We start from the raw sequence: 23,588 nt of genomic DNA on the forward strand, positions 1-23,588 counted from the left end.
TGTACATCAGTGCATCTCACACTTTAAAGTGCCTGTGATTCATCCAGGGAATCTGGGTTTAAAAGCAGGTTCTGATCCAGTAGATCTGGGTTGGGTCCCCTGCAATCCTGCACTTGTGACAAGCTTCCAGGTGACACTGATGCTGCTGGCCCATGGACCACACTTGGAGTACTAAGACTCTGGGCCATGATGGGCATCCCTGATCTCCTGAAAACTACGGTCCTCGGAGGTCCATTTCTTTCTCATTTCGGTATTGTCTTCATTAGGACTCTGCGGTTATCCCAGCCTAGGCTTAATTTCGTTGAAGATGAAAACCCATTCAAGCTAATTCAGAAGAGAGGTGGGGATGGTTGAAGGATACGGAGCTCATGCAATGCAAGGTTAGCAAATAACACGTCAGCCCTCTTGGTACCCAGAGTGCCATCAAGACCAAGTCCTCCCACCTCCACCTTCCTCCTGCAGGTTCTTCCCTCTGCTCCATTTGCTTTCCTGTTTTCCAAACACGGCTGCCCACCCCAGAGTCCATAGGCTTTTTCAACCCCAGGGCCTACAGCCACCATATGTACTCTGTTTCTTAGTTTAAATTCTTGAAGGGGGAATCTGATCGGTTGCTCTGGCAGTGAGCAGATTACAGGAGCTGTGCGTGGGGCAAATTAAGCAGGAAAGGTGATGGACGAATTGTCTGACACGTCTAATATCACACGCAAGACCAGACGTCCACTAAGAGTTCATTCCTGGATGTCCAGATTGCTTCCTTTGAGGGGCCGTCAGAAAGAAATAGATCATTCATTTATTTACTGGGCACCTACCAGCTGCCAGGCAGTGTGTCCCAAGATGGTATCAACTGAGGTAGAAGACCAGCTTCTGGTTTTGAGGAATTTAGGTTCTACTGGGAGAGGGGTTCTTTCCCACAGAACAGAGCCCTCCTGAGAACAATTAGAAATGCTGAAAAAAATCTGTATTTCAGCTTTCCTAATCATATATTTATATTTCATAAGTATATTTGTATTACATGATTACACAATTGTCTACGTGCATATGTATTTCAGCTGTCTTAATTGTTCTCTGAAGGACTATATAGATAGAGTGCAGAGAAGAGCAGTGAACGAGACCAATTGTCAGAGTCGCTTAACTCTTTAAGAAATTCAGCCGTTCTTACACAGTGCTTGTTGAGAAAAGTTATGCAGAAAGTGACAATCAGGTTGTTTAGGAGGCAAGCAGAGCCTCTGATAGAGCAAAGTTCTATCAGTGAGATGAAAATTGGAAGTGCTATAATAAATACTTGAGGCTTTCTACTGGGGATCCCTGAAGTAAGGGCAAACCAGAGAGAAACCATATCCTATAAAAACTGAAACCCAGCTTCTAAACAGTTCATATCCTCATTGGATTAGGTGATCATCCCCCTACTCTAATTTCCTACGAGGAAAATAAAATTTTATCTCGAGTCTCCATGGTTTTCCATATATGACGTCTGGCATCAATTAAAAAAATTATCAGGCACATCAGGGGACAAGATCAAAATCAAAAATGGGTAATAAAAATAAGCCTATGGACAATGCAGATGTGAAAGATATCAGTCATGTACATTAAAATAATGTGATTAATATGGTTGAAAAATTAGATAACATGCTGGATAAATTCATCAGAGAGCTAGGATATATAAAAAGAATTAAGTGGATGATCTATAACTGAAAAAATCCATAAATGAAATCTTAAATTTAAGAGATGGCTTTAACAGCAGGTTAGACACAGGTGAAGAGAAGATTAGTGATCTGTGTGGTAGATCAATGGAAATACCCAGTGCAAGTCCTGGAGAAAAATAAAGATGGAAAATTCAGAATTGGAATCCATGACAATAATAATATAAAAGTTTGTGGGAGGGGCAGTAAATAAAGTTCCAGACCATCTTTGCCATATTCCTTACCTCTCATATTGATTCAATTTTTATTCTAGCCACCTATGTCTTTTTATTTGGGTCTTAGAGATTCTCTTCTCTAGAGCTCTTCGGTGTGGCAGCCACTGACCAAATGTAGCTATTTAAATTTAAATTAATTAAAATGAAATACAGTTACAAATTCAGTTTCTTAGTCCCATGTGGACAAGCCATGTTTCACATGCTCAATAAAAACATGTGGCCAGTGGCAGCTGTATGTGCCTTGCAGACACAGAACATTTCCATCATCTCAGAAAGTGTAACTCAATTCTGTTTCCCTGACAATTGAAAGCAGGCACAGTGAATTCAGTGCTCAACCACTGACTGAAAGCAGACAAAATAATCTCAAAATCAGATGCTTGCAGCTGTGTGACTGTCTTACATGGAGAATGTGCTCAGAGCACTGACCCTGAGTCATCAGATGACCTCAGGCTTCTCTATCTAGGGATACCCAGGCAAGTACACTACATTTTGGAAAGATGTCCACTAAAATGGTAAAATATATAATGTTTTGGTTGTTGGAATTCCCACTGGGGAACTCTTTATTTTGCAAGTCTATGGGGTGAGTGAGGCTTCTGCTGGACTGAGTACCAGCAACTTAATTCCCCTTTCTGGTCTCTTACTTGTTATATGTAAGTCATTGCACCTTCCCCTGGCTTGTGGGTTGTGACAATTAAATGTGGTTTTTGCAAATATGAAAATTACTTTATAAATGTAAGTGCCATATATACCGTATGATATTATTTTCGACTGAGGTGGGCCAGGTCCATAAGCTACTCCACTTCATGCTATGCCATTTCTTTTTTGTCTTACAGTGATTTCCCTCAAAACTTCTGAAGATTCATCGTTTGAGAAAAAGAAAGAGACCTGGGCATTTTTTGAAGGTAATGATTGCTTATTTCTTTATTATAAGATGCAGCCTCACTTTTAGATAATAGGAAAGGAATAGACTTCTTAGTTTTGCCCTAATATCAAATGGTTTTCTTGCCCTAAACTTACTCAAGAGTAGGTTGGAAATCCCTGGTGGTATCAGCCCACAGATTTTGAAAAAACAGACACGAAAGCTCCAGTCTGCATACTTTGGGGTTGTTTGTTTTGCGCCAGAATTTCTACTCCGAGGTGATATGAGGGAGGGATCTTCAAGTAATATAAAAATGCAAATTACATCTACTGTGACTAATTTTATCTCAGGTTTCTTAAGGAGTTTGGGATTCTGGAAACATCTGTAAACCTTAAGCAATTGATTTTCAACCCATGTTAGCATCACTGGGGAGCTTTAAAAACGCTAATGCCTGCACCACATCTCTAGAGATTCTGATTAAGTTGGAACTTGTTAAAAGCTCTTCATGAGTTGCCAGCATGCAGCCATGACCTTAAGGAGGTGTTTTCCAAAACTGGTTCCAGACCACCAGCATCAGCATCACATCAGCATCAGCACCACTTGGAAGGCTGTTACAAATGCACTGTGTTGAGTGCTACCCTTGCTTATGGAATCAGAATCTCAGGGGGTGGTACTCAGCAATCTGGGTTTTAACAAGACGTATGAGTGATTCTGAAGTACACTCAGACTGGGGCCTTAGAGCAGTGATTCTCAACAGGAGGCGATTTTATCCCTCTAGGGAACATTTGCCAATGTCTGGATACATTTTTGGTTGCCACGACTAGCATTTTGGTGCTACTGGCATCTATTGGGTAGAGGCCAAGGAAGCTGCTACGCACCCTCCAATGCACAGGTCAGCCCTGACAACAAAGAATTATCTGGCCCCAAAAGTCAAGAGTGCCGAGGTTGAGAAAGCATATGGCCTTAGGGTATGGAAAACTCACAGAAATTGTTATTGTAAAGTGGTTGAGGATTATGACCATAAGCACTGAAAGAATGTATTTTGTGAGTTCTCAGGGAGAACCTTTGATCAGTAAAAAAGACAAAAACAAAACAGATTAATGTTAAGATGTGATCAAGAAACTGTGAAGGATTACATCTTGTGAAGGCATTGCATTTTTTGATGATGTATGGACCTAGCCAAAAGGATCTAAGGAGACGTGTGCCTTGGGCCTTCACCATCACCTTTTGTTAATTCAGCAGGTGTAAGAACTTGCCCTTGGGGGAGAGCACTTGGATTCAAACCTATGTCTTCCAATAGCTAGTTAAAAGCAGTGGATTGAGGAACTTTCTCTCTTAGAAAAATGTAACCATAATTATGAACATGGTTTGCAAACCATAAGGTGTCACTCAGGTAGGCCATTAGGATTGTTTCGTTTTGAAGTCATAAATATTGCATTTCTCGGGTTGCACTTTAACAGTGATTCTTTGTATTCCCTGCCTTTTCTTCTGCACATTTTGTAGATGGCTTTTTCTTTACTTGATGACCTCCAAGTAAAATAATCCCCAATTCCCTCCCTTAGTCTCTCATTCAGTGAATGCCTATTTGTTAACAAAGAGATGTGTGACTTTCCTCCTCATAAAGTGAAGGAGTAGAAAAAGCAATTGATGTATCCGTATTTCTGAGGCTGTCCTATGACCCAGGCACTGGGAAGAGGTGGGAGTCTGGAGATGTCCTGGGGGCTCCCGAAGGTAGGCCACTGGCAGATGTGACAGCAGGAGCCCTGTTTATCATCGGATGCATAAGGATATCATGGGGGGGTTGTTAGTAACCCAGACTCTGGGCTGCCCCCCTGCCCTGCCCCACCCCCTCGCCAAGAATCTGATTATTATATTTAGGAAGAGATAAAAGAATTTGCATTTCATCAGGGCTTGAGGTGTTTCTGGTGCAAGTGATCCAAGAACTGTTTGAAAATGCTATGGTACAGAACCTAAGACTCTATATATTTGGCAGGATTGTAGCATTTAAAAGTCCACACACGCCTTGTGGCACAATCAGCGTCTCTAAAACACTTTGTATAATTAATGATATTTTAAAATTCATGTGTAGCTACAGAATATGAGAGTTATTCTCAATCTAACTCTGCACAGAATCTGTAGGCCAACATGCACTGTCTTCTCAACACAGAGAATTAGGTCCCTTCAGGAAGGCTGAATTGGAATTCTCACTGTGTATCCTGCCTCAGAGCCGCTGTGTCCAAAGTGCTCTTTCCCTGTGATTTTAGCAGCAGCAGCGGCAGCAGCATCTATGGGTTTTGCTTTTTTAACCCAGCCACAGCGTTGGCGAGGTCAGAGGTACAGTTGAAATTCCCCAGCGCCTGATCCCAGGCCTTTGCCCTTTTGTTCCTGGATGGGAGAGCTGCGGCAGGGCTTGAGGACGGATATCCATCCTCCTGGGGCTTAGCTCAGCCTGGCTGTGTGCCTGCAGCACACAAAAAAAGCATTGTCAGTCCTCTTGGTGAGATGCTGGAATGAGTTAAAATCCCTCAAGGCTATTGCTCAGGTATTTCTCCCTGAGCAAGATATTATCACCGGCTGGATAAAAAAAAATTAGTAGAAGTACGAGGTTTTTTCAACATAACTGTGATCTAGGTATTTGTCGTTGCCCTGGAAATGTAGAGGACGGACATTGACCTTCTGGATTTAGTGGTTCGGGGGGAATTGGGTTCCTTCCCTGTGCTGAGGAATGCTGGGGTCACTGGGTTTCAAAGCAGCTCTGAATACTCCAGCTGGCCTCAGGGTGGCCGTGCAAGAGGTGTGCAGGCTGCCTTTCACGGGGACCGCTCTGCCTGGCGTGGCCTGGCTTTCTGGGAGGGTAGGAGCTGGCATGCAGACATTGTGCACCCGGTCTTGGCCTCCCTGCCGCGTGCACATCGCTCCAGCCTGCCGGCCCCACCATCTGCTTCAGGGAGGCCCCAGGCTGGGGGCAGCGGGGAGATAACTTTCTGCATGGCGGCTTGCAACTGAGTCCAACGAAGCAATGTCTTTGGAAGTCCAATGGCCGAAGACGAGACTGCAAGTGAATTTGGAGAATATAACAAGATTTTTAGAATTATTTTGAGTGTTCAGTGTTCTGTGGTATTTTAAAAGCTAAGCCCAGATTTGGTTAAGTGCCGATGTTTTGTTCAATTTGAACCTGAAGGTTTGGATTCAGCCTCTGGACAAGCATTGTTTGGCTGGGTCTGAGTTTGAAAACCTCTGGCCCACATTTATAATTAGAGAGGTGTTTATATAAAAGGTAAAGGAAAAGGCGGAAGATAGGGCAACGTTGGGCCAGTATTCCAGCCTGAGAACGATGTCTGGAGCTGCACTGCGGCTGCCTGTGTCACCGGCGCAGAGCTTGGCTCTAGCCTGCTGGCAAAATGTATCCGTGGAGTGCTGGGAGCTTGTGACCCCGGCTCAAATGACTCAGGGTTTAACCTTTGTTTTCAGAGAAAGGGGAGGTGGTTTTAGCATTCTGAGTAGGTTCAGTAGGGAGATTGCCTTTGTGCAGCAAAGGAATGATTGGAACAGAGGAAAAAGTCAGAACCTTGGGGTAGTGGCTGCTGCCCAATCCAGGGAAACTCAGGTGTTCTTTCTGAGTTTTTCCTCCTCCTACAAGGTGACACTTTTTAATGTTCTTGCGGCTTCAAGAGTACAATAGAGCAGGCATGATCCGTTCTAGGCCTGTGGGGACCCCCATGCGGGCGGCTGGTGCCTGCTGGCCGGCGTCCACAGCCTGGAGGGCCTGTGTGCTTGGCAGCGTAGCTGAACCTTCCGGACAGGCCAGATGTTTTATGACTGCAGCTGCGGCTCCCTGTGGCGAGCCCCCTCTGTGCACGTTGAGGAGGCTGTGATCTGAAACCATCATGTGGGCCTCCTGGTGCCCCTTGCCTCCTGCCTGAGAGTGGGCCACAGATGTCTGCAGCATGCTTCTGGGGACACTTGTGGGAGAGTCTCGCTGCGACCTTGTTCCCCCTTTGGTTCCTGCAGTCCCAAAACCAAAGAAAGAGTTCTGATGAAGAGGGGAGCTCGTGGGTTAGGTCGCTTCGCTCCAGCAGTGCAGAAACTTTAGGAAGATAGGTCTTCTCTCCATCCCAAGACTGAAGCCAAATTGCTGTTGCCTTTTGGTCCCGGGGCCCGAATCCCCGGAATCCTTTTGAGGCAGATGCTGCGCCCACCGGCGTCCGTTCTGTCTGCCTGGCACTGTGACCACATAGTTTCCCAGCCTCTGGTGCCAAAAATGGCTCTGCAGTCCTGTTCCCGGAATAGTTTGCTCAACAGTGTGTGAATCCAGGACTGGCCTTATGTTCTCCGTGTTGTGTCCTGTCCTGTATCCTGTCCTGAGTCCCAGTCTGTGACCTCTGCTCTGTCCCTTGGAATTTCATGTTGTTTAAATGGAGGCCCAAGCCTGTCTCCTAACTGACCACTTGCAGAGTTCTCTGCCGTATTAATTTGCAAGGCCCACACATCAGAGACACAGGCAGTTTTGATCTCAGTTACAGGAGAGAGTTTTCTCTATTTCTATCTCAGTCTCCTCATACCCCATTGAGCTCCTCGACCCCTGTAACCTGTCTTTGTCCCTCCCATCACACTGAATGGGCTTTTCTCCAGGACTTTTCCAGTAGCTTCCTAGTGGGAAATCCCAATGGGTGTTTTCCAGTAGCACGTGATGCCGGTAGAGAATCTTTCTTACAACATTCTACTCTCTTGGCTTCTAGAACTCTCACTGGGTCCTCCTCAGCTCCTGTGACTGGCTCCTGCTCCCTTTGTAGGATACTCTTTCTTGTTCCCATCCACCTGCCCTGTTCCCTGCAAGTGCTCCCTTCACCTGCAACCTTGTCCTATTGTGTTTTCTACTTAGTTTATTTTTAGTCCAGGCTTCTAAGTTGCCTTCTAAGAAACCTACTCGAACTAGCTTAAGTGAATATGCTGGCTGAACCTGAGACCAAGGGAGGCGCTCCAGGGGCAGGGACATCCCTGGGCCTCCCAGGGGAACCTGAGATGTCTGATTCCATCCCATTCCCCCTCCTTCCCTCTCCTTGACCATAGCCTTACCTGCTTCTCCAGGCTCGCCGCAGAAGCCAGCCACCCCAGTAGGCTTACTGCTTGCTTTTTCAGCTTAAGCACTTAATCAGCTGCTTCTCTAGGTCCCGAGTGCATTCTTGCTGACTCAGTAATTCCACTTTTAGGAACTTTAATCGGAGACTCATTAAGGTTTAAGATTGTGAATACTCATCATAGAATCATTTATTATAGGGAAGTTCGGAACACTTTGAGTAGCCAATGATAAGATATTAAGTCTCTCATGATGATGTATTAATACCACAAACTTTTATCATAGTTTTCAAAATTAAAATCACTTTTTGAAGAGAGCATAATGAGAAAATGAAATTTAAATAAAAAGAAAGATATAAAACAGATATAAATGATCTTAATTTAAAAATTATACATATACATCATAAAGTACAGCAGTAGTTAACTCAAAGTGATGGATGGCTGATGACTTTTTTCTCTCTCTATTTTTATTCTCTCTCTGTATTTTTGCATTTTCTGTGTTATTTTAACTACAACTCACCACAGAGGTCCAGTCCTCTGGGAAGCCCCTCCCAACCTCCCCAACCGGGATGGGTCCCTCTTCTGCGTGCTTCTGGTTCTGGACACGTATTTCTATGGTTCAGGTACCATGCAGCCCTCTGATTTCTTGATGAGAAGACCTTTGGATGTTCATCATTATATTTCTTGTACCTAAGAGCAGGCTGAGTATGTCTGTTGGCTAAAGAAATTTGTCAGCAGAGAAACGTTTTTGCTAAGTTCAAACATTTACTAAGTTCAAATATCTGCAGCCTTTTGCTTCATAGAAGATTAAAATAATCATTCTAGCTTCCCTTCTGCTTTCTGAGCAGTTTGGGCATCTTATCAATCGCATTGGTGACAAAGTTGATGACTGGAGTTTAAGGAATGGATGTATATTGTTATGGTCTGAATGTTCGTGTCCCCTAAAATTCATATGTTGAAATCCTAACCCCTAATGTGATGGTATCAGGAGGTAGGGCCTTTGGGAGGTGATTAGGTAATGAGCATGGAGCCCTCATGAATGGGATTAGTGTCCTTATAAGAAGGGACCCTTGAGAGCTTGCTTGCTTGCTCTCTGTTCTCCTCCACGTGAGGATACCAAGAGAAGCGTCTCCAAACCAGGAATAGAGTCCTTACTAGACACCGCACCTGCCAGTGCCTTGATCTTGGACTGCCTAGTCTCTAGAACTGTGAGATATAAATGTTTGTCGTCTAAGTCACCCAGTCTATGGTATTTTGTTACAGCAGCCTAAACTAAGATATACATGAACATGATTGAATCATTGGAACGTAAAGCAAACTTATTTTGAGATAATTGTAGATTAACATATATTTCTAGTAAGTAATGCAGAGAGATTCCTTGTACCAATTGGTACCCTTTTATCCAATTTCTCCCAATGGTATCATCTTACAAAACTGTAGTATAACATTGCAACCAGGATATTGACATTGATATAGCCGAGATACAGAACATTCCCATTACTACAAGGGTCCCTGATAGCAAGACCCATTTTTCTCCCGTCTGTTCCCTCCTTAACCCCTGGCAACCACTAATCTGTTCTCCATTTCTATCATTTTGTCGTTCCAAAAAAACGTTGTATAAATAAAATCATACAGTATGTAATTTTGGGGGATTTTTTTTCCACTCAATATAACGCTTTGTGCAATAGCTCATTCCCTTCTAGTGCTGAGAAGTGTTTCATGGTGTGGATGGACCACAGTTTGTTTACCCATTCACACACTGAAGGACATCTGGGCTGTTTCCAGTTTTTGGTTATTATGAATAAAATTGCTACAAACATACACATTCAGGTTTTTGTGTGAACTTAAGTTTTCATTTCTCTGGACAAATGCCCCAGAGAGCAGTTGGTGAGTTGCATGATAGCCGTAGGTGTATCTTTTAAGAAACTGCCAAACTGTTTTTCCAGAGTGGTCATACCATTTTACATTCTTACCAGCAATGTCTTATCTGTATCTCTGTCAGCATTTGGTATTGTCCTAGTTTTTATTTTGGCTGTTCTGATAGGTATTATCCCAATATATGGGATATCTCATTCTTCATATGGGTATTTACAGAGCAGAGTTTTAAATTTTGAGGAAATCTAATTTTTCTAATTTATCAAGTTTTCCTTATATGGATGGTGCTTTTGGTGTCAAGTCTAAAAATTCTCTGCTTAGTCCTAGATCTCAGAGATTTTTCTTCTATGTTTCCTCCAGAAGTTTTCTTGTTTCTATTTTACATTTAGGCTTGTGGTTCATTTTGAGTTGAGTTTTGATAGCGTGTGAAGTTTTTTTATTTCGAGCATCTCCTGTGGTGTGGCCTGTCCCGACAATCACCTGCGTGTCCCTGCCTTTTAGACCTCTACGTGTATGCTGTGCTCGTGTGCTGTGTGGGGATTCTCAGCGTTCTGCTCTTCACCCTGACCATCATCTGGCAGTCTGTGTTTAGCAAGAGGAAATCCAGAGGTAAGAGAACAGATAAAGTCATGTCTGGAGTGGGAGCACAGCCAAACCACAGACAGGCGGAAGGTGTTGGGCAAAGTATCACTTTGGTTGAAAGATGCATCCTGAGTCAGGGATTATTCACCTGTGACTGGTAAGCAGTGTGAGTGAGGAGATGTGTCTACCTTAGACTCCGCTAAAATCAACGTCGGCCACTGTTGACGTCATTTCAGTACCCCCTTTTCTCGAATCCCTTCCTTCCGTGGTTTCTGAGGGCCCTTACCTCTCTCTTCCTCCCGGAAGAGGCTGTGGAGTCAGGTGACCCTGGGTTTGATTCTGGCTCTGCCGCTTAAGACTGAGTTTTTAGACACATTCCTTAACCACTCTGAACTTTGGTTTCCTCATTTATTAAATGACATGGGATCGCACCACCTTCCTTAGATTGAATGTTGTTGTGTGTTCATAATTTAATTACAGTACCTGACACTGTGCCTGGCAGGCAGATGGGATTAGAAAGGCACACCTTCCCTTCTCTTACTGTCCAGTCTGAGTGTTCCCTTCCCTTCCTTCCTTCTGTCTCCTTTCTTGTTGGTGTCCCTGTCCCCTGGGTTCTGTCCTTAGCCCCTTCTTGCTTTTACTCTTTCTTCCTTAGTGATTACAGTTCTCACGACTCTGACTCTTACGTCCCTATGAATGCTGCCTGCTTTCTCTCTCTAGTCCCCGCCTCTCACCAAACCTCCAGGTCGCGTTTGCACCAGCTCCTGTTTCCTCTGAAATACCCTCCCTGTGCACCCCGACTTCAGAATTTCTGAAACAGATGGGGACCCTGCAGCTCCCAGAGATGATCTGGGTAAGAGCTGGGCTCTGGAATTAGAATAGCTCTGGTTCAAATGACGACTCTTCACCTACCAGCTGATGACTTACCTGCCGTGCCTCACCTTCTCCCTCTAAATAATGGGGAAAATACCAGTATACCAGTCTCACAGGATTGTTGTGAGGATTAAGTTGAAAAAAAAATAAATAAATAAAACCCTTTACCCATTCCAGCTCCTTGTAAGTGTCCTGCATTTATGATGACATATGGTTATAGTTATATATAATAATTATTACTATTAGCCCAAGGTCATAAAGCTGGGAAGTATTAGATTTGGTGGTCATGGCTTAGGGGGACAATTAAACAGGGAAACTGAGCAGAGTTTCCAGAGGGGACTCTCCCCAGAGGTACAGTCAGGACTAAAGGAATCTGGGAGGGAGGGAGAGAAAGGCATTCAGGGACCAGCAGCCGTGGGATGCTATTTCCGCCCTAGAGCTTAGGGGACAAGGGGAGAAGAGGTTTCTGGAACTTGTGAGAGCTGCAGCTGTGGGAGAATTGTCACCAATAAGAGCCTTAGAAGAGGGACTCGGGCAATGCCAAACCAGGCCGCAACAGGGAGGGAGCCAGGAGCCTACCTTCCTCAGCCCCTCCCTGCCCCCTGCCTTCAGGTGTCCCTCGGCTGCTTTCCTTTGGTCCTGCCTCCCAGACCGGAAGCCAGAGGACGTGCACAGAGGTCAGCCTCCAGGGCCCGAGCAGGGTGGAGAAGGGATGGGGAGCTGGACGGGTGTGCAGGCCACGCAGCACTGGAAGCAGAGCCAGAGCTCTAGCCAGATCCTTCTTCCGCAGCCCGTGCCCTGCCCACCGTGCTCTGTGTGTCCGTGCTGCACTCCGAGAGCCTCCCTCCACGCCTGCGCACGCCTCATCCACGGTGCCCGAGCTTTTCTCCTGTTCCAGAGACTTGATGGCTTTGATGAGCTCGTGGCACATGTTGCACACGTGCCAGTGTATTTGCCTCCCTCCAGGAGGACGGTGTGTAAGACAGGGACCATGCGTCTGACCCATTCTCCTTGGAATTCGGCTCATGACAGCTGCTCAACAAATGGTGGGCAAATGGCTTTGCTTCCCAGCTGCTTTGCTCCCAGCTGTTGGCGTTTGGATGCCACATTGGCAGTCTCCAAGCCTGTTTTGCTCGAAAGGCACCTCTGCCTGGGCTCAGGGGCATGATAGAGAAATCTGCCTGGAGTGCAGGCCCTGTTAGGCCGTGGGGAGGAGCAGGGAAACAAAGCAACGTAGGCAGTTCAGGAGAAGTCCTTCTCCTCCAAGGCCAACAAGGCAGACTGGGACGTAAGCTCCAGGCTTCCCACAGAGCCACTGAGAACCCAGACCTCAGCTGCCCTCGTGCCCCTGGGAGTGGGCTCCAGATGGCCTCGCGTGTGCCTGTGCACAGCGTCTGAAGCCCTGTGAGCTGTCAGGAGCTTTGCCTGGGCGCTTGCTGTGGGCCAGACCCCTCCACATTCTCACGAGTCCTCACCACCAGCCCGAATGACAGCCCACATTGCTCCCATTTGACAGAGGACACAGCTGGGGAGCTTGATCAAGTCCTGAAACAAGGGAGTGGCAGAGCCCGAGCCCAGCCCCATCCTCAGCCTCCGTGTTTCTGTTCAAGAAAACCTCAGCCATCTGGGGGCTGATGTTGCCCAGGAATTTTCCTTCAGCCTTCGATGCGGTTGTCGCTGAGGTCCTCCCCAGACAGCAGTTCACGGTTCCCACAGCTCCTCGGGGGCTTGGCATCCGTCTGGTACAACCGCTGCCCGCAGGCTGGCATCCTGTATCCCTGGCAGGACCGTGCATGTTAGGCCTGGCGTTAGCCCTCACCTGGACCTGGGAGGTGTAGAGCAGCACTGCCCAGACCTTCAGGAACAGACTGCTCACCTGGGAACCTGCTCCAATGCAGGTTCTGATTCAGAGCGTAAGGGCAGGCCTGACAGTCTGCATTTCTAATGAGAAGTGCAGGCAGCACCACCCTGATGATGGGAGGCCTCACTTTGAGTAGCGAGGCCTTAGAACCAGTTCTTCTTCACTCTAGCCTGCTCAGCACTTCTCTTTACAATGAATATTTTGAAATGATCTCATTACTATCTTGAAATGAAACTCATAGATAAACTATGCTCCCTGGATGCACAAAAATCAAATCAGGCCCAGACCCCCTTGTTATATAGACAGTTTCTGGGTTTCCTATGCAAGTGTGTGTCTGGGTCCTTCTGCATCCTCCTGCCTGCGTGGGAGCCACAGGGCACCCAGGTTTGCAGGCTGCTCACACACACGTGGGAAGCAGAGGACAGCCTGGCACCTGCTCTCCCGCTTGCTCAGCAAGATCTGTCTGAAAAGAGGGTGTCAGAGTAGCTGTCTCTGCTCCTGATGTGATCTCCCGCTGGGCCCCTGAGATACACACACCCCATCCTGGAAGCCAGGGGACCTGAGGGCCAGTCCCCTTCTCTCTCACCTTCCTGCTGCCCTGCCCTCACCCTGTCCTCCTAGGGCACTCATTGCTCATAGAGCTGGAGTTAATTGCACCACGTGTGACTTACTTTCTACTTTCCTCTGAGCTGTGGGTCTCCATCCCTACTCTTTGTGAGTGCCGGGGTGCCCAGAACTTCATCCCAGGGCCTCTGCAGCTCTGAGTCACCCTGGAATGCACCAATCCTGGTGGCGTTACTCTAGTGGATTTTCAAGCACACTGGTTTCAGAGGCCTTTGCTTCTTCCGGAATGAGTCCATACCTGCTGCTTTGGTGTGGCCCCAACAATCCCTCAACCTTCCGTGTTTGAGCTTTTAAAAGGACAGCTTTGAAGGCACACGCAACCAGAGGGAGAGGGGTCTAGCCCATTTGTCTTGGCTCCCATGTTTGTCACAACTGCGTTTAGCTTGCACTCGATGTGCTAAAACCCTGGCTCCAAAGCCAGGCTCCCCACGGCTTGCTAGGCACCTACATCTGCCTGCCACAAACTGGCTCTCCGCTTGCTTCCCCGTGGTGATGGGATCAAAGGGCCTGTGATCTTTTCTCCCAGAAGTACAAGAAAGAGGGAGCTGGGGCGCTGCCTCCCACTCACAGCCCTGCTTAGTGGAGGGAGGAGGCCGCCAGGTACGGAATGGGGTGTCCCTGGCACCTTGGGGAGGATGAAGGGCTCAGCAGCCTGGCATCAGAGACGCTCGGACACTGGGACACCCCAGCATGAGCTCTCCCCTCCAAACACTTCTGAGACGCAGGCTTGGTCATCAGAGCGTGTGGGAAGGCTCGGTGAGCTCTCCTGGGCCCGCTGCCCCATCAGAAGGGAGCCCGTCTCCCCGAGTGGGTGCTCGGAAGCCTCCCCAGTAGCTTCGTGAATAGAGCGCTGGACCTAGGGCCTGGATTCAAGCTCCTTACTTGTAAAGCAGGTCTTCTCAGGCCCCAAATAAACGACCTGAGCCCCAGGTGTCCTCGCTGTGAAATGGGGATAAAAGTTACTCTTACCTCACAGGGCTCTGGGGACACTTTTCCCGGTGCCGTGGCTGCCAGTCCTGGGCCTGGGCAGCTCCAGGGGCCACCTTCTTCTGTGTGTGGTCCCCCTCTCCAGGTGGCATCCCTCCACTGTAGTCATGGTGATGGTGGCTCGGCCCTCCCGTCGGCTAGGGCAAATACAATCCCCCTGTGCACTGTCCCGAGTAGAAATACGAAGTGGGCTACGCATGTAGTTGGACATATTTTTTTTTAGTAGTCACATTTAAAAAGTAAAAAGATAACAGGTGACATTAATTTTAATCCATTTTATTAAACCCAATATATCTGAAATACCATTTCAATAAGCATCATCATAAAGATTCTGAAAGAGATATTTTACATTCCTTTTTTCATATGAAGGCTGAAATCCAGCAGGTCTTCTCAGGCCCCAGATAAACATCCTGAGCCCCTAAGATTTCGCAGTTCCGGCGCATCATATTCTGGACCAGTTACATTTCCCGTACTTGACAGCCACCCCAGCTCACGACTGCCATACAGGACAGCATGACTCTAGATAGAGAGCTTTATGCACTGGTGCTTTCACTGAACGGCTGTGGCCCTAAAATGCTCTTTGTACCAAGACAACAGGAGGTAGAAAACTTGGTTCTCCTCCTCAGCTTTCCACCTGGTGACTGAGGGAGACAGCTTTACCTGTCCTTGTAACCGTGCCGGCCTGGAAGCGTGGTCGAGGCAGGGCTGCTTCCTGGAGGGGCTGGCTCTTGAGCTTGGCGTGGCGGGAGCACCGTGCTGAGCAGGGGAAACGGCTGGGGCGGGAAGAGGGCATCCCAGTCCTGACCCTCCCCCCAGAGAGATGCAGATGGTGCTTTTCCAGGCTGCAGGGCGCCTGCCTGTGCTGGGGCGGGAGGAGGCTGGGACAGCGCTGTGCAAATGCACCGGGCCCTGTGCAGGGGATGCCACTGTGCTTGCTCACCGTGCGTGCAGAATGCTCTGTGAACGGAGCAGGAATATCCACAGGACCTATCTCAAGAGTCTCTGCGAGGCCTGGGGTTCTGAAGAAGGTGCAGGCAACTTGGGGGGCAATGAGGGGGAAGGTCAGCCGTACCTCAGAGGCCCTAACACTGCTACAGAGCATGATAGGATGGGGGGCATGGCTGCCTCCACCCCACATTAACCATAGTGGGGTAGGTAGTGGTGACAGGGACAGTCCCAGGTGGCAGTGATGGCCTCCAGCCTGGACATGTCATCTGGGAGGTTTGGCCATGCGGTGGCGTCTGGGTGCAGTGTGGCCCCAGGCTACGAGGCAGAGGAAGGGTGGCTGGGGACCTCGTGCTCACAGATGTCTTCCTATCAGAAGAGGTGAGACAAACAGTCCTTTCTTTTAGAGTCCTCCAAGTCCTGAAGATCACAAGTCACCACTTAAAAAACACCGTGTCCCGAGTTTTCATTTCTCTTCAGGTTGGTTGCCTTGCGTGGAGCCGGGAGCCTTTGGGTCAAGTGCCCTGGGTGCCAGGCTGTGGCCTGTGGTGGAGACTGGCTCCAGAATCACCCTTCATTGCTTTTCTTCTCTTCCTGGTCTCACTTCCCCACTCTCCAGTGGGTTTCTTAGGATCACCTCCCACATAGACTCTGCACTTGAATCCTTATCTCACAGGCTCTGCTTCTGGGAAACCCCTAAGACAGGTGACACAGTTATGTAATCAGCAGTGATTATGCTATGCATATTTAAGGGAGATTCCAGGCAAGGTCTATTTCTCAGATGCCCATAATTCTTCCCCTTGGTGCCCAGGATCACTTTTGGCCCCTGGGCTGTCCCTCTTCATTAAAGGGACATCAGCCCTGCATTCACTGGGCTGAGACCTCATAAGCTTCAGTTGGCAAGTGCTGGCCGAGGTGCACGTCCTGTGCCTGGCACTGACTCTCCTCGCCAGGCTCCTGGCCCTTCTGAGTTAGCCCCCCGCCCCCATGGCCAGTTACTAAGGAGCCCCCCCCCCAGCTGCTCTCCTGCTCCCCGGCTTCCTGATCTGCAGGCTGCCCGCCTTACTGCCCCTGGACCGGACTTTCCCAAACACAGGTCAGAGCATGGGGTTCTCTAGGGCCCAGTCCCGGCTCTGCCCTGCTCCAGCCCTGGCACAGGGGACCAACCATTTATTCTGGACACTACTTTTTTCGTCTGTAGGAGCCCTAATACCAGCTGCCCAGTTCCTCTGAGAATGGTGTGGAGTAGTTACAAGAGGGCTCTGGAGTCAGGCTGCCCAGTTTTGTCCCTTCGCAGGTGTGTTAGTTTGCTCGGGCTGCCATAGCAAAGCTTATAGGTGGCTGTTGTCTCCCTGTCTTCACATGGTTTTCCCTCTGTGCATGTCTGTATCCCTAATCTCTTCTTATAAGGACACCAGCCCACCCTAATGACCTCATTTTAACTTACTCACTCCTTTAAAGACCCTATCTCCAAATGCAGTCATATTTTGAGGTATTGGCCTTTAGGGCTTCAACATATGAATTTGGGAGGGGGTACAGCTCAGCCCGTAATATTAGCTGTGTGACCTTGGGCAAGGCCATTAACCTCTCTGTGCCTCAGTGTCCTCCACTGTAAAATAGGTATGATGACAAAGTTATTGTGAAGATTGAATTAGAGTACAAAGTTGTGGTCTTCAAACATTTTTGTTTGCATAGCCCCTAAAATCATTTAAAAAATTATGCATCATTGAACGTTTTTTATTTTTGACATCTAAACTTTTTTATCGTAAATATAAATTGTTGTAAAGGATGTAATTTCCAAGGCAAATATTGACATCTTAAATGGTTAAATCTTTCCTTTACATCTAAGTATCATGAATTTAACTACATCTGTTGATTTAAAAAGACTCCATAAACAAACTTTAGCTGTTAGAAATTTTATATTGTCCCTTCTTCTCTTTGAATTTTTATCTTCAGTCCACTTCCCCCACAAAATTTTATCCTATCTTCATACATTTTTGTTTTGAAAGTTCTTTGTTGATCACTGATTATATTTCTCTGTAAAATAGTATGTGTATAAAAATTTAAATTAAGATTTTAAAAATTTCCTTATTCCACAAGTCTCTAGGTGCTAAATTTTTTACCTGGATTGAGTTATCAGTAAATACTGCACAATTAGTAAAGATTTAGAAATGAATATAAAATTAATCAAAACCACATAAATATAAGTTTAGATAAATAATTAATAATCATAAGAAGTAAAATTTTATTGGAAATGTATATTTATTGAAATGGATTTTTATTTTTACTTCCTATATTCTTGTATGAATTTGTAATAGAATTCAGCATCACTTCTATTCCTATATTTTTAAGAGATGTTAGCTCTGAAATACCTCGTTCAATATAAAAAGAGGCAGGAACGGATGAAGTTTCCTTATACCAGTCGGTACTTTAAATTGCTTCTGAGTTTTATGTCAAAAGTCACAATGATCTATCATCGAAAATGATTTTAATACTCTACCAGCTGACGACTGGATTAGGTCATATTTCAATCCTTGTTGAAAGCAAAATATTAGAAAGCTTTCCTCTAGTGAAAAGTTTATTTGCCCAGCCATTGCTTTCTCAACACTGACACCAATATTTTAAATCATTTATTGATTCATTGGGGCCATTGATGTGCCCACTGGCTTTCACCCCCAGGACAGGTCTCTGTAGTACAAGTCAGGGTGGGTAAGAGGCAAGCCTTGATTTTATGAAGTAGAAAGGGTGATGTAACAGGGAGGAAGGGAAAGGAATACAGCCAGACCTCAGGCACGTTCCAGGGGAATGAATTCTAAGGAGAGAATACCGTGGAAGGTGAGGATCCAGAAACAGATGTCCTTAAAACTGTTCTTCCTAAGAGTGCCCAGGGGTATGCAAACCCCAGACTAAAGACCACTGATCTATATAATGAGCTTAGAATAGTGCCAGGAACATATGAAGTGTTCAGGAAGTATGAACTATGGTTCTATATAGGTATTAAGTAAATGGAATGCAGAAAGAGTTCAGATACTATTAGGGGGTTGGACAAGACAAACCAAAAAAAACCCTCTAAAGCTGATTCTGTCATTCTGGTTTGGAGCCTGCATTGGTCACTTGCATCACAGATCACTTCAAGTGTAGGAGCTTGAAACAACAACTGTTTTATTTGCTCACAATTCTGCAGGTCAGCAAGTTGACCTGGGCTCAGCTGAGCAGTTCTTCTGGCCTCAGCTGGGTCACTCATGCAGCTGCAGCCTGCTAGTGGGTCAGCTGGGGCCTGGCTGCTTCGGCGCCTCAGCTGGGATGACTCGTGTCTGTTTCGTGTGGTCTCATCTTCCAGTAGGCTAGCCAGGCTTCTTCATGTGATAGCAGAAGAGTTCCCTGCAATGAGAGAGAGAGAGCTCACAAACCTCAGAGCACAAGGCCTTTTATGCTTCTGCTTGTGACTCATTGGCTAATATTTCATTGGCCAAAGCACATCATGTGGCCAAGCTCAGAGTCAGTGTGGGAGGGAGTTACACAAGGATGTGGATAGATATATTAATGCGTGATTCATTGGGGCCATTGATGTAACACTCTACTACACAACTCCAGGGCCCTGTGGCTGTTTCAGCTTTACTTCTCTTTGAGGTGAACTCAACGATGAGCTTAGATTGGACACTTGTTAGGATAACTGCCTAGGTATTCTTATTTTTCCTCTGTAGCTAGAACACAGTTTTTCTGAAAGAGACCTACTATGGAGGATGTCATTGCAAAAAAAAAAAAAAAAAAAAAAAAGGCTATTTTTTCCCAGGACCTCCTCTTAGTCCTGAAAGAGCTTTGATCAGAGAATTAAAACCCATTTTATAGACAGGAGCGCCTAAGTGGAGAAAAGTTGCCCCAAGAAGGCTTTCTCATGACTAAGGCAGAGCTCAGAAGTTGGGTGACTCTATAACTCTAGATTAGAACCCGATTCAACCTGGCTTGGCAAAAAAAATGAATTTTGGTGGTTATGTAACCAAGAAGTCTGAGGTGTATGGCTTCATGCCTGGCTTGATCCAGGTATGGAACAATATCAAGTCACTGTGGTGTCCTTGCCATGGCTCTGCTGTACTCATCCAAAGAGAAGGATAATAGCCCTGAGAGGTGGTTTGTGCCAACGTTTGGGCAATACCTGGCCACCTACATTTCCTAGGGATTCCTGGAGAATATATATCTAAAGTAGCATTTATTTACCATCTTCTATTTCTTTTTCCTTTCACAGTGAGACACTATTTGGTGAAATGCCCTCAGAACAGGTAGGAATATTTTCTTCTTTTTTTCAAGTAAAACTCTTTGCTATTTTACTTTCTTTTGATATTACCAAGAAATGGTTAAATTCATATCTTTACCTTAACGTCTGCATATTAGTTCAAAAATTGGCCTAAAAATGTGTGTTCTGCATGCACTTGCATGTTTCCAGATTTCATGTTCTGACTGTCACCCTGAGAGGGGCCAGCAAACATGTGGCTCATGCTGGCCCAACATACATGCTGGAGGAGGCTTGACACTTGCTCTTGAATGACTGTTCCCCTGCTTAGGAAGGAGCTGGCAGGTGGACTGAACCACTTTGATGCCTCCTGACCACAAACACTCCTGATCCCCTTCCACCAATGCCTGCTTGTCCTATGTCCTACTCTACAGAATGCGTCCATTAGTGATATATGTGCTAAGATGCTAGCCTTTTAGCTGATGGGACACACCTCACAGGTAACAATAGTTATGGAGTTAGGGTAGATATTGCAAACTCATAGTATTTAAAAATTTGAGACTTCTGGTCCAGACAGGATGGATTAGATCAATTTCTCCCTGCTCTTCCCTGCTAATAAGCACAACTGTCATTTCTGGAAATAATATAAGAGACAAACAAAGGAGGACTCTGAAAGGTAGTAAGAAGAAAATCATGAAAGACAAAGGCAAAGAGAAAAATCTTAAAAGCAACCAGAGAGAAACAATGCATTATCAGGGAAACACAAATTTGAATGACAGTGCATTTTTCATCTGAATCCGTGGAGGGCAGAAAGAAGCAGCCCATTTTTCAAATACTGCAAGAAAAGAACTGCCACCCACAAATTCTATATTCAGCAAAACTATCCTTTAGGAATGAAGGGGATATAAAGACATTCTCAGATGAAGGGAAACTAAAAGAATTTTTAGTTTCACTATCAGGCCTACTTTAAAAAAATGGCTAAAAGAAATTCTTGAAATAAAAGGAAATATCTTGATGCATTAGGAAGGAAGAAGGAAGAATTGAAAGAGCAGAAATATGGGTGCATAAGTAGACTATTCTTTTCTTCATGAGTTTAAAAAATAATATTTGATGATTGAAACAAAAAATTATAAAACCATCTGATACTCAAGAAGAGCATTATGATATATAAAAATGAGGAGGGTAAAGTGACCTAAATAGAAATGAGATTTCCACACTTTACTTCAAGTGATAGAACATTTTTACCAGTAGGCTGTGGTGTCACACATGTGTATTGCAATGCTCAAAGCAATTATTAAAGAATTATGAAAAACACATTCAAAAACAGTATAGAATAATAAAGATAGAATCCTAAAATATGTTCAAGTAACGTAAAGAAACAGAAGGATGAGAACCACAGAAAATAGACAGAAAGCAAATAATAAAGTGGCAGACTTAATTGCTGACATACTATTTATCTTAAATGTAAGTGGTTTAAATACATCAGATGACAGAGGCTGACAGAGTGGATTAAAAAAAAAACCATGACTTAAATATATGCTCTTTACAAGGAACTCATTTCAAACACAGTGACATAGAAAGATTGAAATAGAAGGATGGAAAAAGATATACCATGCAAACATTACCAAAAAATTCAAGAGTGGGCATACTAATACATGATAAAATAGACTTCAGTGCAAAGAAACTTACTAGAGATAAAGAGGGACATTAAATAATGATAAATGGGTCAATCCATCAGGAAGACAAAGATCCTAAATGTGTACATATCAAATAGCAGAACCACAAAATGCCTAAAGCAAAAACTGAAAGCTGAAAGAAGAAATAGATAAGTCCACAATGATAATTGTCAACTTCAACATCCCCTCTCAGCAGTAGATAGACCAACTAGATAGAAAATTAGCAAGGATTTTGAAGATCTAAACAACACAGTCAACCAAGAGGACCAAATTGATATGTATCAAAATACTCCAACCACCAGTAGCAGAACACATTTTTTTCCATCCCCCATGCAACATTCACCATAAGATATGGTTTATCTTAGACCAAATCCTGGGTTATAAAACAAATCCCAACAAATTTAAAATAATTAAAATCATATAAAATGTGTTCTCTGACTACAGTGAAATCAAACCATAAAGCAGAAATAAAACAACAGCAAGAAAATCTCTAACCATGTGGAAATTAAAAAACACACTTTAAAAAAAAATCCATGGGTCAAAGAGGAAGTTTAAAAGGAAATAAAAAATACATAGGATTGACCAAAAATGAGAATAAACATAACAGAATATGTGGTATGCAGCTAAAGCTGTGCTAACAGTGAAATTTATAGGATTAAATGCTTACATAAGAAGAGAGGAAAGCCCTCCAATCAACATTCTGTGGTCTCACCTCAGGAAATTAGGAAAAGAGCAAAATAAACCTGAAGCAAACAGAAGGAAGGAGACAATAAAGTACAAAGCAGGAACTGATGAAATTGAAAACAGCGGTGTGATAGAGAGAATCAATGAAACAAGAAGCTGTTTCTTAGGAAACCTTTGGGAAAAAATGGGTAACGTGTACATAGGATTTCTCTGCTGTATTTCTTATGACTGTATGTGAATGTACAATTACCTCTGTTAAAGTTTCAATTAAAAATTGTATTTGATATCTCTGGGGGATCCTGTTTACAGTCCCAACAACCCCTATACTTGACTGCTTTGTGTTCCTGCTGTCGAGTTTGGGATCCTCAGAAATTCTGTTACTCATATCAAAATGCAAAGTTATTTTATTGAGAGCTTACTATCTACCAGGTACTGTTCTAGGAGCTTGGCAAGCAGCAGTGAAGTAAAGAGACAGAAATCCCTGCCTTCGTGAGTGCAAGTGTATATGTATATGTCCCCAGGAGAGATGTCTGAGTATGGTTGAGTGAGGGGATTAGCAAGTCCTTTCCCCCAAAAAGCAACTATAAATCTTAACAAAATTGACAAAAGTAACTATTTTAGCACTTTGGAAAGACCAGAGGTATATATTAACCTGAGAGGCTTTTCTACTTGAAAAACTGCTGAACTGCTGAGAGCAACAGTGGTACTCTGTGGAGTTTTGGCCTTGGGCTGCTCTGATACTCTCCCTTCCCAGCTTGGCTGATGAGGAGATTCTTTTAAGGCAGGAAGTGCTGGGAGGACCATCAGCCTCTCTATTGTGGTAGAAGGGGGCTCACTTGACTTGGAGCAGTGTGCAAAGCCCACGTTCAGCAGTGTTGGCAGTGGAAGTGGCAGGCTTAGCGGTATTGAGCAGGGAGGCCCAGTGGTTCTGCTAGCCTGAGGTTTGGGTCACAGTTGGGTCAAGCATATCTCCGGCTGAGACAACATGCATGTGCAGAGGAGAATGGAAGGCACCCAAAGGAGAGAAAAAGATACATCATGCAAGTAGTAACAGTAAGAGAGGTGGTAGCTAAGTTAATAAGACATACTTTAAGACAAGAAATATTACTAGAGACAAAGAAGTTTTATAATTATAAAAGATCAACATATCAGGATAATTTAACACATTATATGGACGAAACAACAGAGCCTCAACATACATGAAGCAAAAACAGAAAACTAAAAACGAAATTTTTCAATTATTCTAGAGTAACAGCTGGGAATTTCAATGCTCCACTCTCAATAATTGATAGAATACTGAGACAGAAAATCAACCAGGACACAGAAGATGAAGCAGTTTTACCTGACAAATAAGAATGCTTTACCCAGTGACTGCATGATGTATTCTTTTCAAGTTTATTTGG

The 23,588-nt window shown here is 44.9% G+C and overlaps 1 protein-coding gene across 3 annotated transcripts in view; it reads left to right on the plus strand.

Moving 5' to 3' along the window:
• VSTM4 (V-set and transmembrane domain containing 4) overlaps nucleotides 1–23,588 on the plus strand; it is an 88,784-nt gene that overhangs the window by 19,699 nt on the left and 45,497 nt on the right. For all 3 annotated transcript variants that reach the window (XM_082425471.1, XM_082425473.1, XM_082425472.1), the window contains exons 3-5: nucleotides 2,749–2,817; nucleotides 10,227–10,334; nucleotides 19,841–19,874. In XM_082425471.1, coding sequence (XP_082281597.1) covers nucleotides 2,749–2,817; nucleotides 10,227–10,334; nucleotides 19,841–19,874 — 211 coding nt within the window. The remainder of the gene's footprint in view (nucleotides 1–2,748; nucleotides 2,818–10,226; nucleotides 10,335–19,840; nucleotides 19,875–23,588) is intronic.

The sequence above is a fragment of the Balaenoptera physalus genome, assembly GCF_965194825.1.
Source record: "Balaenoptera physalus genome assembly, chromosome: 14".
NCBI classification, from domain to species: Eukaryota; Metazoa; Chordata; class Mammalia; order Artiodactyla; family Balaenopteridae; genus Balaenoptera; species Balaenoptera physalus.